The following is a 13,525-nucleotide window of genomic DNA, read 5'->3' as shown; positions in this document are numbered from 1 at the left end:
AGCCGCTCTGGGGACATTTGTCCACTGGAATACATATTTTAAAAACACAAATATTTTTAAGGCAACCATGACTTAAATTAGCATATTTAGTTTAATGTATTTACAACCATAATTCGTTGTAATGGAGTACAAATAGTTTTGAGTTCTTTGACTTTTTTTTGGAAGTTTTAAATCTGAAGGCATGTAAACAGTTAAAAAGGACATTTGCATTTATCAGTGTGAATGGTAAACGGGTTTCAAAACATTCACATTCTTAGATGAAAATCACAGTATGAAGTGTTGCTCCCCCACCCCTCCCAGTGCCACAATTTCATTGCTTACAAGGGCAAACATTTAGCATATCTTTATTGGTTTTTGCTCTTCACTACTTTAAGTTGTACAAAATACTTAAACTACAAAATAAGGATACCAGCCTTTCCCAACAAACAAAGTCTGACAAGAAGTGTGAAATGAGGAAGGAGAGCTTTAACAAAACAGCAAAACAGAGTGCTTTTGGAAGGGAGGGGGGCAAGTTCTTTTCCCTGTGGCTATACTAAGAGACTGATAGTGAGGAAACAACTAGTGAATGAACAAGCAAGAACAAAGTAGTGAAAACAGACAAGTGAGACTACAGTGATTTTAACAGCTTTCATTAAGTGATCTGAAATCCAGCTTAAGCAGATACGTTTTGATGCAAAACTACCACTAGTGTGCTCTGTGCATTCAGTTTTAAGATCCAAATACATGTTTGATATCTTGAGAAGACACCTTTCCTTTGTCATAATTATTTAAATCCTGGAAGACACTTTACACGTGGTCTGAAGAAAAATCATGGTACATCAGTAAAATCGCCAAAGTGGCTGTTCACTCTCTGGGGCAACTTCGCCGCGTGCGTGGTCAGTCTCCAAGAGAAACCTCAGCCATCCTAGGACATTCTCCTCAGCAGTTAGATGACTACTGAAGGTATAGCCCAGTCCAACAGTCTGGCTTTGCTGGCCTGTTACATCAGCCTACACATGAATGAGAACATGTCTTAGAAAAACCATATTCAGACACCAAGAGCTGGTTTCCTAGACAGGAATTAAGCTTAGTCCTGGACTACAAAGCATTTTAAATAGAATTCTTCCACTGAAAACAGTCCATGACAAGGTTTAATGCTCATCTAGGGAACCAGCCCCAAAGGCTTAGATTTTTCTCCCTACTTTCACTCACTTGAGGAGCAAGAGGCTTCCAGAATCCATTGGTTGAACCCTCAGTCAGTTGAGGAAGTGCAGAGGCACAGGAGTCAGATGCTTCCACCTTCTGTTCCTTTTCTTCCTTGCCTTCTTCATCCGGCTCAGTATTCATTTGCTCAAGCAAGCCCTGCCTAAGAGCATTTACATGTAGCAGTTCTTTACCAATCATAATTCAAGCTCTATTCACATGGGGCTAAAATTACCTAAGGACATTATACATATACATAATACCCCAAAGCCCTTTCACATAGGACAAAGATTGATTTCACCTTGAAATACTGGCCACATCTGCACATGTGCATACAAATCTGTGGTTGTGTTTTTTTGATTTCAGTTATTTCAAGTAGAGATCTGAACTGGAATATCAATGTAAAATTGGAAGAGATTTCCATTTCTGGCCATGGCCTCTTCAGGGTAAAGTACAGAGGTGATGAGGCTTACCCACATACACTTAAAAACAAATGTGCCACAAAGGGTCTGTGAGCGATGCCATAAAGCTACTTTTGCATTCTTAAAGAACGATGTTTCAAAGAGACAGCGTGTTAAGGACATTAAGGCAGGGCTTCCCAAAGTGTCCATTTGCTTTGACCTGCCAGAACTTTTTTTATTATTTAAAAAAAGCTTTTTTGAAGGACTTTTAGTAACAGAAGGGTTGTCATGACACTAAGAAATGACACCATACAGTTGTCACTGACTGCAACACAAGTAACAGGCATGTCGCTAGCATTTACAAGCTAAGAGAGTGCTACTGGCAGTGGTGGTTCACACCAAGTAACGAGTGAAGACAATCTTTCCACTGAATTCATTGTACATACAGACCTATTGTCAAAGTGCAAAAATGTAAATAAACAGGCTGCTAGCTAGTTATTCTCTCTTTCTGGCCCTCAGCCCACCACAAGTGTTATACAAAATTATACATCCAGTTATACATCCAGTCACAATTTAACAGGCCTATACTAATTTAAGGGTTCTTTTACATGGTGAACTCTTCCTAGATGGCCTAATAGTTATGGAGACTGATTTCTAATATGTTAGCATTGCAGAGTTCACATTTTGTCCTATTGGAAGCATAGGCTCTCCTAGTACAACCAGAAAAAAGAAACCAACCAACTGTGGGACATAGCAGCTTAGTTTTGTACGTCACCAATGAGCTTTAACCCATCAGGGCCCAATATACTAAAACATGCTAATGAGAGGATGATGCTGCTACAACACGACTTCAGCTACAAAACATGCCTGCACTAACGCAGCATACTTGTTTGAGATGTTTGTACTGTGCAATAAGCTGTTATCTAAAATAAATGATTTGGTATTTAATATTACAATGCAAGTTCAACCTAATAAACTAGCTTAAGCTAGTTTTGCTTCAATTTCCTGGTTAGCACTGGAAGCTAGCATTGGTTTTGTAAGAAGGCCTAAACAACTTCACAACCATGCGTGTTCACTGCAGCTCACTGAAGCCTTACTGACAAGTTTAGAGAATAAAGACTCAAACCTGAGCAGATAAACCTGTGCATTTGTGTATGGAGCTATTAACCTTAGCTACTTTTAATTCATATCAAAGGCTAACATTAGCTTAAAGTGAAGGCTAAACCACTAGCAATTCCAGCTCACTGGAAGTGAAATCATGTGACTTGTGAAAGATTAATCTTTGATTAAAGCTACAGAGAAAGCTTTGTTTTTGCTCTTCATAGCTCAGGGTAATTGGGCGAGGGTTGTTAGGTTTTAGAAATGGGGAGTCAAGAGAACAAATATTTTTGCATATTCATAGATGCTTGCATCTTAACATTCTTAATGGATTTTACGTTTTAAGGACCCTCCTATACCAATTGAATTAGGAATAATATTATATTATATATTATTATTATTATATATATATATATTATTATTAAGTGAAGAAAAAGAAGACGACGATGGCGACTACGAATACGACTACATTAGGTCATTCAAGAGAGTTGAAGACCGCCAGACAATCCACATTTTTGTTCCAACCCAACTTGCAAAACATGGATCTGGAGAAAAATTGTGGACCATCTGGGGATCCTTGGGAACTAGTAGAACCACTGCTCTAAAGAACCATCCAGTGAAAGATTTTTTTAGAGAACCAAGAAGTTCTTTTATGGCATCACACAAAGAACATGTGTAATTTAGTTCAACACACATACATACAGTTGATCAACTGGGTCATGTCCTTCCATGTTCCCTTGAGAAGTCGAAGGTGGGTCCCAAGCATGTAGCGCTCTCCGCCAAAGCCTGACTTGCATGTCCCAAGACCGTCGGCTGTATTTGCGGTATTTGTTGGGAGTGGATGGATGAAACCCAGGGATCCGAAGATGCCTGAAAGTAAAGAAGGAAAAATCTAGCAATAAGTAATTCAGCAAAGGCCCTCAGACTAATATTCAAATATGCACAAAAGCTAGAATTTATTTACTTTTGAAGTAATCTGTTCTTACTTTGGCACCTGCTTCAGATAGTTTTGGTAGCCACATGTGTTTTTTCCATACTGAATTTGCTTCTGTCTGCGCTTCAAAACTGACTCATTAGTCTCAAAATGTGATGGGTCCACATTCTGAGAACACCACCGGAGCCTTGATGGGGACCTAAGAATTTTTGATTATAAAAAAATAAAAATTCATGTCATAGCAAGTCTGCAATCATTCTATCAAACAGCTTAACAGTATTGATCATAGCAACACACTATACAGTTTAAAGTGCACTTCTGACCTCTTGATCTCATCTATATCCTCGGTCCCAACAGCCACATTGGCTGTAGATATCTTGAGGATGCACCTCTCAAGAATAGAGGACCTAATCAGAATTTTTTAAAAAAGAAGATTGAGACAGTAAGAACAAGTCTTGACAATTCACAATGTGCTCAACTGCAGAGCTGAAGACAAGACCTGCGAGGCTTGGATATGGTGAAGGTATTCCTGTCTTCATTTACACACAATGGCTGTGGGGTTCTAGAGCTACAGAAACGCACAGAAAAACAAGACGTTGTCACAAACCACAAAAAGTAAAAGAAAAAAAAAATCTCTGAAAGTAAAAATACTTGTTTTTTTTTGTTTTTTTTCTCTTTGCAATCAACAGCTTAAATCTTTACCTTCTTACCTGACCAGACTATCATACACCGAGCTACACCCTGGGAGAAGCCAGGGCTCAGGGCTGCCTGGCTGAAGAGGTGGTCTGACCCTCATATCTTGGGGTAGTTCTAAGTTGGGCCACAAGGGAAGAGACAGGCCCCTAAAATAAAGTTTAAAAAAATCCACACACGCAAATCTAATTAGGAATAACACCTAAATTCATTCGCACTCAACAGCAGCATAAAGTAAATATCTGGACCTTGGCTCCAAAGGGCTTTGAAGTGCAGTTTCAATCCGTGTTGTCATGCTGACTTTGCCACACAGTGCGCCACATAGTTTGAAAGAGCTTTAAATCAGCACCAGGTGCAGTAAGGGCGGAGCTACGCAATCATGCCAGCAAATGCCGTCAATTAATGTTGGCTTGCCCTGAATTCAGATTATTGTTGTCAGTGATTTTTTTTTAACCACACTTAATATTCTTTTTAATTTTTAATATTCTTCTTTATTAATTTTAAGCTATTGAAAGGGTAGAAGAAACCGGCCATTTCAATATAAATTTATGCTGTCGAGATAAACTCAGCATTTTATTCTGATTACGGTGACTTAACGTGAACCTTCCGGCTGACCTAAGGGATTCCCTATTTGAGATTTTTTTTTAAGCTGGTTTTTATGGTAAAAAAGTATTTCAAGTCACATAAAAAGCACTCGGTTCAGTTGGAAAATATAAATGCGGTACAATAATATTTCCTGTTATCAGGGGGTTTAACCGAGCTTTTATTTTGAATTGTACAAGTTCCTCCTCAGACAGGAAGAAGATTTCTGAGCGTTGCAACATGGCGTCAGGTAGTGGGGTGAGTTAAATGTTTTATTTATTATGTTTTTATGTGATAACATTGGATTTACATTTTTCGTATTTTTAATTAATGCTGTTGTTGATGAAAAACGTAGAGGTGCGAGGTGTACGTTACGACCGTACTCTGAAAAACACGCTGTTATGAGCATTAGCCGCCTATCGTTAGCGTTAGCAGACTGATGTTGATTTTGTCGGTGAGCTTTAGCGAACTTAACTTGTTTTTAAGTAAGCCACTGAACCTCTTGGCATCAGATAGTTATGGATTCGTAGTGCAATAAATAAAGTGAATTTGCCAACAGTAAGTGCAACGTTGTAAAAGCGTTATCTAGAAAAGTTATTTAGTTAGCTAGCTAGTAGGTTTATTGTCAGGATCTGTTGTGTCGACAGGCTTGACTTGTGTTGACTCTTCGTAACGGTCGCCTGCGCTTCTTTTCACAGGCAAAGAACGAATTTCGGCGCAAGTGGGACAAAGATGAATATGAACAACTTGCCCGAAAGCGTCTCACGGAGGAAAGGGAGAAAAAAGATGGTGAGTGCATTTAGTATAAAGGATGACATTATGGGGATTACCCTGTTCTCTTAAATCTCCTAAATTTTTATATTGAATGATCAAATTATATTCAGTATTATTACAATCAATTCCAGTGTAGCAAGAGTGTTGTCATTGCTTCAAATAAGATTTTGGCTTGTCAAAGATTTTTGTCTCAGGTCTCAGAGTTTTTGCGTCTCCTGACTTTGCCGGCTCAAACATCTATGTGACCTAGATGCACTTACTTTTTTGGTAATTATATGTTCATTTATCAATTGTTCTGTAATGTTTTTAGGCAAACCTATGCCACCAGTCAAAAGAGAGCTCCTTCGCCACAGAGACTACAAGGTTGATCTGGAGTCTAAACTGGGGAAGACCATTGTCATCACCAAAACTACACCACAGGCTGAGATGGGCGGGTGAGTAACTACAGTACTTTACAATAATTTCAGTTAGATTGGTCTTTTATACTTCTTAAGGACGTATGCTTTACCAATGTTAGATGGAAGTTTAACAGCACAAACATCCAGGATGTCAGTCGTTGTGTGGTAATGTAGAGTATTTAGGACTGCTCTGTGATGTCTTTAGAAACTCCATATTCAGTTAGAAAGTGTTACTTGTTTTGTGAGAAGGAAAACCAGAAAGGGTTTGAATGTTTGCCATGAATATTGGTACACTTATATCACCATTCAGAAGGTAGATATACCATTAGAGGTAAGGGTGAACTGGAATTACCTTGAAACAGATTGAACTATGTTAAAAACGGGCTTCAATTTGAAAATGTCTCAGCCATTGTAGATGTAGAATCTCTCATATTAAAACTAATGTTTTAGTCATTGTTCCATTGCATATCCAGTGTGCCGAAGTTCAAAGCCAAAACCCAAATTGCAATTGTAAGCGCATTCATGTTTGAGTGTTCAAGATGTATGTTAGTAATTTCTCTAACTTCAAAATGTGATACTTCCTTTCATACCGATAAACAAAACTAAGTTAAATTTACATAAAAAGACCACTGGATTGTGTTTATCCACTATAACATGTTATGTAAGAGTTAAGTAGCGTTGGTAGATATGAGACATTTTTGGTGTCATCGCATACTGGGTTCAGCATATTCCAATTAGATAAATTTACATCCCTACTGTTTCTGCATACAGTAATATTAATTATATCTTATTTTTGTGTATACATTTTGTGTATAAAGTGCTGAAATGAACAGCCATGAGTTAATTTTAAAAATGAGAATTTGTTTTTTGTCAATAGAATTTGGCAAAATGTAGGAGACACATACAGACAGACAGAATTTTTTGGCATTAATTTTTTTTTTTCAGCCCTACTGAGGTTTCATTTTTTACAACAAATTCTCAACAGTTGAATGATATGAATAAAGAGGTTAGGCTTCGTAGAATGAGTTTCTCTAAATCTACATAACAAACACACATAAGTATGTAATGCTTTCAACCAAAAAGTCAGTTTGCACCAAATAAATAAACATTCCTGGTACCTTTAGCCTCTGTGATGTATGAAACTTTGATTTGGATCAGTGCAGTTGATTAGTTTTGCTCAGACTTTTCATATGATTTGGTGCATCACTACAGTTAAGCGTGTCTTATCAGTAAGTGATTTTGACACAATAAAAAACACATTATGGTGAAATTAATCTTCGCGTAGCACTGAAGTTTCTTGTGTGTGTAAAGTTTTCTCCATAAAAGCAAAGTGTAAAAATGCATTTCCAAACTAAGCCCTTCATTTATTGTTGTTGTTGTTGTTGTTGTTGCTCCTTGCTTAATAAAAACTGGGTTATATTCTCTTATTTAAAAAAAGTGAGTGATTTGGCAAAATTAAATTAGATTCATTTTTTGTGTATTTGTCCTGAAGTAAATTATGTTTGGTCTGCATTTTTACTATGACTGTTATTTATAATTATTATTTACATTAATGCTTTTGTTGCTGTTGTTGTTTAAACTCAGGTACTACTGCAATGTTTGTGATTGTGTTGTGAAAGATTCCATCAACTTTTTGGATCATATCAATGGCAAGAAACGTGAGTATTTCATTCTTTCATTTTCTGCATCATCAATTATAGACTATAAAGCACTATAAATGCAAAGATTGAAATGCTGGTCTTCTTTCTCTAGACCAGAGGAACCTGGGAATGTCGATGCGAGTGGAACGCTCCTCATTGGACCAGGTTAAAAAACGCTTTGAGATGAATAAGAAGAAGATGGAGGAAAAACAGAAGGAATATGATTTTGAAGAACGAATGAAGGAGTTAAGAGAAGAGGTTTGTTATTGAATTCAACTGTTTCAGCAGTTTAACACGTTTGTTAAGGCAGGTTTACACTGTGGTAATTGTCACGACAGTGCTGTCGCAGAGAAAAACCATGAGCGACTTCTTTGATTGTGAGTTAAAATCGGTGGTCTTTGAATGATTTTTTGACGTGCTTCACAGCCAATTTACTGCCTCTGCGACCAAAGACCCTACAACACATGGCAACACACGGCTAAAAACAACCTCTAAGGAGCAGCGCGGAATGATGTGTGTGCGTGAGAGAGAGGGATGATAAGTAAAAAAAAAAATTGAGCTTGCTGACAAGTTTAAGAATATTAGCTTACATTATTAGTCTGGCTCATTCTTCAGTTCACATATAGAGTGAGCTACAGTGTAATAGCGGAGCCAGTTACTGCATAGGACAGAAGAATTAACCTACTGACCTGAAGTTCACTTTGGAGAATGAGCATTCCATGTAGCCCTTTCACCCAGCCAAGCATAACTCCAGCCTCTCCTTCTCAGCCTAATACGTTTTTGTTTGTTTTTGTTTTTTTTTCCCCAGGCAAAGCATCGCTGCTATTATGTCAGCAACAAAAGAAAAAGCATGCAAAATGTCATCATTTTCTAGCATTGTAAATCTGTCTGAAATTTATCATATGATCTGATATGCAGCATAACCGAATTGGCACAGTCTGACTTGGAGTTTGGCCAAGATTTTATTTGCAGCATCTCCTGCAGTGTGCCATGCATTACGTACAATATTGCTGTAATTGCACAGCTTTAGTTCTTTTAAGTACCTCTGAGTAAAGAAAATATTTAGTATTTTGAATGTCATTCTATACATTACTAAGTTCTTTCTGAAGAATGGATTCCCTCTGGTTTTACTGTTCATGTTTTATATATTATATCTTGATTTTTTTTTTTTATTCAGGAGGAAAAAGCAAAGGCCTACAAAAAAGAGAAGCTAAAAGAAAAGAAGAGAAAGGCAGAGGAAGACCTTAATTTTGAAGAGGATGATGAAATGGCTGCTGTAATGGGATTCTCTGGGTTTGGGTCCTCCAAAAAGAGCCACTGATTCCAACTCCTGTTTCATACATATCCATGCCCAAGCCTTTCTTCATGGTTCTCTATAATCCTTTCAGAGTGGAGAACTGCACAGTTGTCATCACAGAGTGAAAGAACTCTTAAACGTTTTTGACTGGATATCATGGCTTTTATTTGTCTGCCTACACCTGATGTCAGTTATGTCAACTACTGTGAATGCCATGAGCAAGGACTAAACCAACAACTAATCAGCCTGTTTTCCACCACTCAGTTATTTTATTACAACTCTAATTGAAATTGTAGTGGTGAAGCAGTATGAGTTGAATGTTGTTGCTAGTTTGATTCTTGTTGTAAATATGGTGTTTTTCTATTGTTGTGTTTTTTTTTTTGTTTTTTTTAAATTCCACTTGTCTGTCTTTGATTTTAAGTTACAGAATATGGTAAAGCAATATGGTGTTTTTGAAGTCACAAGAATGAATATTTTCATTCACATAACCATGTCTTTTCAGGTCTGCAACATTGCTATAGGGTAGAGATGAGCATAGAATTAAGACGTTTTGTGTCAGGGCTGTTCCTTTTTATTTCCTTTATGCAACTCAAACATGTTCTTGTAAAAAACTGTATTTCATGTTTATTTTAAATTAAAAATGCATTAATTTCATCATTCTTTTGTATTCAACATTTAATGGCCCACAGAAGTATTTGATTTGTCAATTTATTCTGGCCTTCATTAGGTGCAGGTTTCCTGTAGCAGTCTGTCTGTCCAGTTGTCTGCCTTTATCCATCCATAAAATCCTCAAACTGTGCTGGACACCAGCTCTCCAGGAAGCAGTTGGAGAACATGCCAAAAGAGTAATGCTGGGCCATGCTTAACCTATTCCTCTATGAAATGAGGAGCTCAACACCAGAACACTTAAACAGGGAGAGCCAAGGGTATGTGATGATCACTCTCCACAAAAACAGCACCACTGCAAGTAAATTATTTCTAGGAATGTTCAAGGGGGAAGAAACAAAGAATTATAGGCCACTAAACTATAAGACAGTTAACCAGCTTCTGATCTTAAGTTGTTTATTTTAAAGTCATGAACTGTCTTTGTCAATACATTTGCATCTGTTGTAGCATGTCTGTATGTTTATTGAGCTCCTCAGTTACCAAAAGGGCCCTATGCAACATAGTTTATTTGAGTCAGAATGTGACATTGTTTCACAAATTTATTAAAGTTATTGAATGTAATCATTTTTTCTTTTTCAATAATGTTTCCATTTTCAGTGTGACTTCTATATCAACTCTAATATGTTTTCATTTATACTGAAAATCACCAATAATGTGATTCTCAATATCTAAAATAAGAGCCCCCACAGCTTCAGCACCTGGTGTCCTAATATTGATGAAATATTTTATGCAAGTGTTTCTTTTAGTTTTTTACATCAACTATGAGGAATTATGATTCACTCCACCACATTATACATTATACACCACAACTACATTATTCATCAGACATTTTTCCTTCTTCCAGTACATTGTCTGTACTTAATGTGATTACAAAGGCAAAAAAAAACAAACATGAAAATATTGTCCTTGACACGCTGGTGTGTTTAGAGATTTGTTCTAACTCTTTTAGACTTGCTGTGCGTTCTTTTAGCACATTTGCATCAGTTTGCAAGTTGTCAAGCATGAAAATGTATTATGACTGGACTACAACAATACACAGGGACATGTTCAGTTATATTTATGTCTTACATTTGTGGTCATTTTGAGGCCTGTGAATGACGTGTAGCGCCACCTAGTAAAAACTCCCCCCAGCTGCATAACCATGTTCATCATGAATAGAATCATAAAAGAAACTGTGTGCTATTCAAAATTTCATTATAACAGATGTTCCTCCTTCCTGGAAATTACATTTCACTGTTTACTGATACACATCCGTCAAAAGTGAAATGTAACTCGCTAGAGATAAGAAGCTGTGGGTGACGAGTTTTTGCTGATCCCATGCAGTGATAGGCTAGAAAATAGACTAAACCTACAAGTGCTATAAGAAACTAACACTGAAGCAATAAACTTCAGAAAACACTCAGCCATATTTGGTCCCATGGTTGTTTCAACCGTCTGAATCACCACTAAGATTCAGCTTAAGTGTCAACAACTTGTTGCAATTGACAGCAAATTTACTGAACTTGTATTTCTAACTGCTTCTGTTTTTTTCATGTGTACTAGATGCAGATCGGCATGTTCAGTCACACACAAGTTACAAATAACTGAGAATATCACCAGAATTATAAAATTGTAGCCACTAAGAAGACACAGTGCTCATATAGGCCTTGTGGATTACTGCAGTTGTTTACATTCATCGCCAACATCAATTGCAAATTTAAACAAAATAGTGCTGACAAGGACCGAACAAACTACACCACACCAAACAGGCAATGGTTCTTTGTGTTAGAGCCCTAAGATGAAATGAGTTCCTCTGCACTCCTCTGAACTTTTGTATCACCATTTGATGGCGCTCTTGTGTGTCATAGTGGTACTAAAGAGAATCTAAGCAGCTCTGGTAAGGGAATGTATGAAAAGCACCCAAATATATTTTGAAATGAGTTAGATTAATGCAGCTTTAGGGCTTATTTAGGTGCTATTTAGGCAAACCATTTAAATATACTTTAATAGAAAGGATGCACATGAAACCCAACACCTTAGACTGAAATACTGCATGGACAGTGGAAGCTACAATAAATAAAGAACCCTAGGCAATGAATTGAACCAAAATCCATCTGCTCATTGCATTCTAGTGTTTTTGAAGCTCTAGAATAAAATGACATGGTGGTTTACTTACTCGAGATCGTGCGTTAGTGCGAATAACACGCTAAGTCTCGTGTTCAATTGCTTTTATACAGCAGTTAAACAAATAAAGTAATAAATAAATTGGGACGTGAACGTGACATTTAATATTCTAATGTTAGCAGTTCCTTATGCCAAATTATAGTTCCTTAACAAGCAGCTTGTTGCTGCGTCAGAGTAACAAGCTCCGCTCACTCACTGCACAGTATGCTGTAAGCCTCGCCTTTTGAAGTACAGACTGAACCGTGAAACTGACGCAATATCAAGTTTAGCTCAGTGCTGTCTTTTTTGCTTTTGCTAGATCAATATCAATGTTGTTTTGTTGCAGCTAGTCTGTAAAGCATCTTACAGCCCATTTTGTTTGGCGAATGGTATTCAGTTCATTTCTGGCTAATTCCAGGTTGTTTAGGTGTTCTTCTGTCACAGCTGCTCACTGAAAAGCTTGCTTGGTGGTAATGACAGTTTGGGAATTTAGTGTAGTCTCATCTTCAGAGTCAGAGAGGCTGTAGGTCAAATGTAATCTTGAAAGTATCCATTTTCTGTTTGTGGCAAAGTACAAAGTAAAAACGTTCAAATGGCGTGAGCGTCTCCTACAGCTGTCAAAGTCGTTGCTTAGCAACGACGTCTCAGCGGAGCGATACAGTGTTTGTGAAAAAACCGTGCTGTTATGGCGAAATAGAACGCTTCTCAACCAATCAGCTTGCGTGGCTGGAACTAACTGTTGTATAATAGTACCTCAGGCCTAATATTGGTATCAGCCCTGTCAAATATTAGCACAGTGTTCAAATATCAATATGAGTAAAATATTAGTATTGATAAGTCATAATTTCATGTCAGCATGTAAAATAACTGGACCACAGCTGAAGTATAGCTGTCTGCAGGGAAACTCAGCCTCCAGCTACAAACACTAAAACAGTTTTATTTGTTTGTAGTCCTATTATCATACATAATTATTCCTAACATGTTTGTATTCTGTGTCTTATTTTTGACACAAGGTTTGAACAACCCTGTTCAAATGACTTATTTTGTTGATATTCTTAGTTAAAATAACTGAACACACCCTCTACAGGGAACAAACTTAAATATGACATTTCTGTACATTTTTATGCATCATTTCTATTTATCTGCTCAGTTTAACATATTGAGAGAGAAAATCAAATATAAAATAAAAAAATACAATAACGGTTGCATAGGCCACATTGAATGTTATATTTTATTCCTAATATGTTGAATTCAGCAAATAAACAGTACACTGTAAAAAATGACCTGTTAGTTCAACCTACAAAAAATATTTACTGTAGTAACAAGCAATTGAACTAGTTTTATTCAACGCAAAAAATTACTTTAATTGAAACAATCGTTCATCCAAAATATTTATTTAGGTTGAATAAAATAGGCCATTTGCTTGTTACCACATTAAGTAATGTCTTAGGTTGAACTGACGAGCCATTTTTACAGTGTACTTGTGCATTTAAATGGGTAATGTGTGTTCTCAGTGGAGGATGTGTACTTATTTTAATTTAGACAGTCAACAAACATCATTTGACCAGGAGCCCCCAAACTTGCATATGTTTGCATTCATATTAGTCGTATCAGTCCTGATTTCAAAAATCTTTCAGTCGCATACTGAGACACTGAGACATTGCAGTCTAATCTAGGAGCAGGCTTAATCTGTGTCCGCAAAAGTGTCCAATAAACAT

At 37.0% G+C, this 13,525-nt stretch overlaps 2 protein-coding genes across 2 annotated transcripts; one reads left to right on the top strand and one right to left on the bottom strand.

Moving 5' to 3' along the window:
• Window positions 1–631: 631 nt before the first annotated feature.
• slbp2 (stem-loop binding protein 2) lies at window positions 632–4,607 on the bottom strand. Its single transcript, XM_036588782.1, has 8 exons — window positions 4,557–4,607; window positions 4,326–4,457; window positions 4,115–4,183; window positions 3,939–4,022; window positions 3,668–3,814; window positions 3,384–3,551; window positions 1,192–1,345; window positions 632–989 (listed from the first exon to the last, which is right to left on the bottom strand). Exons 1-8 carry the CDS (start codon window positions 4,601–4,603, stop codon window positions 819–821), a joined length of 972 nt encoding a protein of 323 aa, XP_036444675.1. The 5' UTR covers window positions 4,604–4,607; the 3' UTR covers window positions 632–818.
• Window positions 4,608–5,077: 470 nt separating this feature from the next.
• Window positions 5,078–9,656, top strand: zmat2 (zinc finger, matrin-type 2). Its single transcript, XM_036588796.1, has 6 exons — window positions 5,078–5,148; window positions 5,589–5,679; window positions 5,975–6,098; window positions 7,647–7,720; window positions 7,815–7,960; window positions 8,880–9,656. The coding sequence occupies exons 1-6, from the start codon at window positions 5,131–5,133 to the stop codon at window positions 9,021–9,023; spliced, it is 597 nt and encodes a 198-aa protein (XP_036444689.1). The 5' UTR covers window positions 5,078–5,130; the 3' UTR covers window positions 9,024–9,656.
• The last annotated feature ends 3,869 nt before the right edge of the window (window positions 9,657–13,525 follow it).

This window comes from Colossoma macropomum, unplaced genomic scaffold (genome assembly GCF_904425465.1).
Source record: "Colossoma macropomum unplaced genomic scaffold, Colossoma_macropomum, whole genome shotgun sequence".
Classification (NCBI taxonomy): Eukaryota; Metazoa; Chordata; class Actinopteri; order Characiformes; family Serrasalmidae; genus Colossoma; species Colossoma macropomum.
Note: the sequence above shows the minus strand (reverse complement) of the source record. Positions and strands in the feature narration are given on the sequence as shown.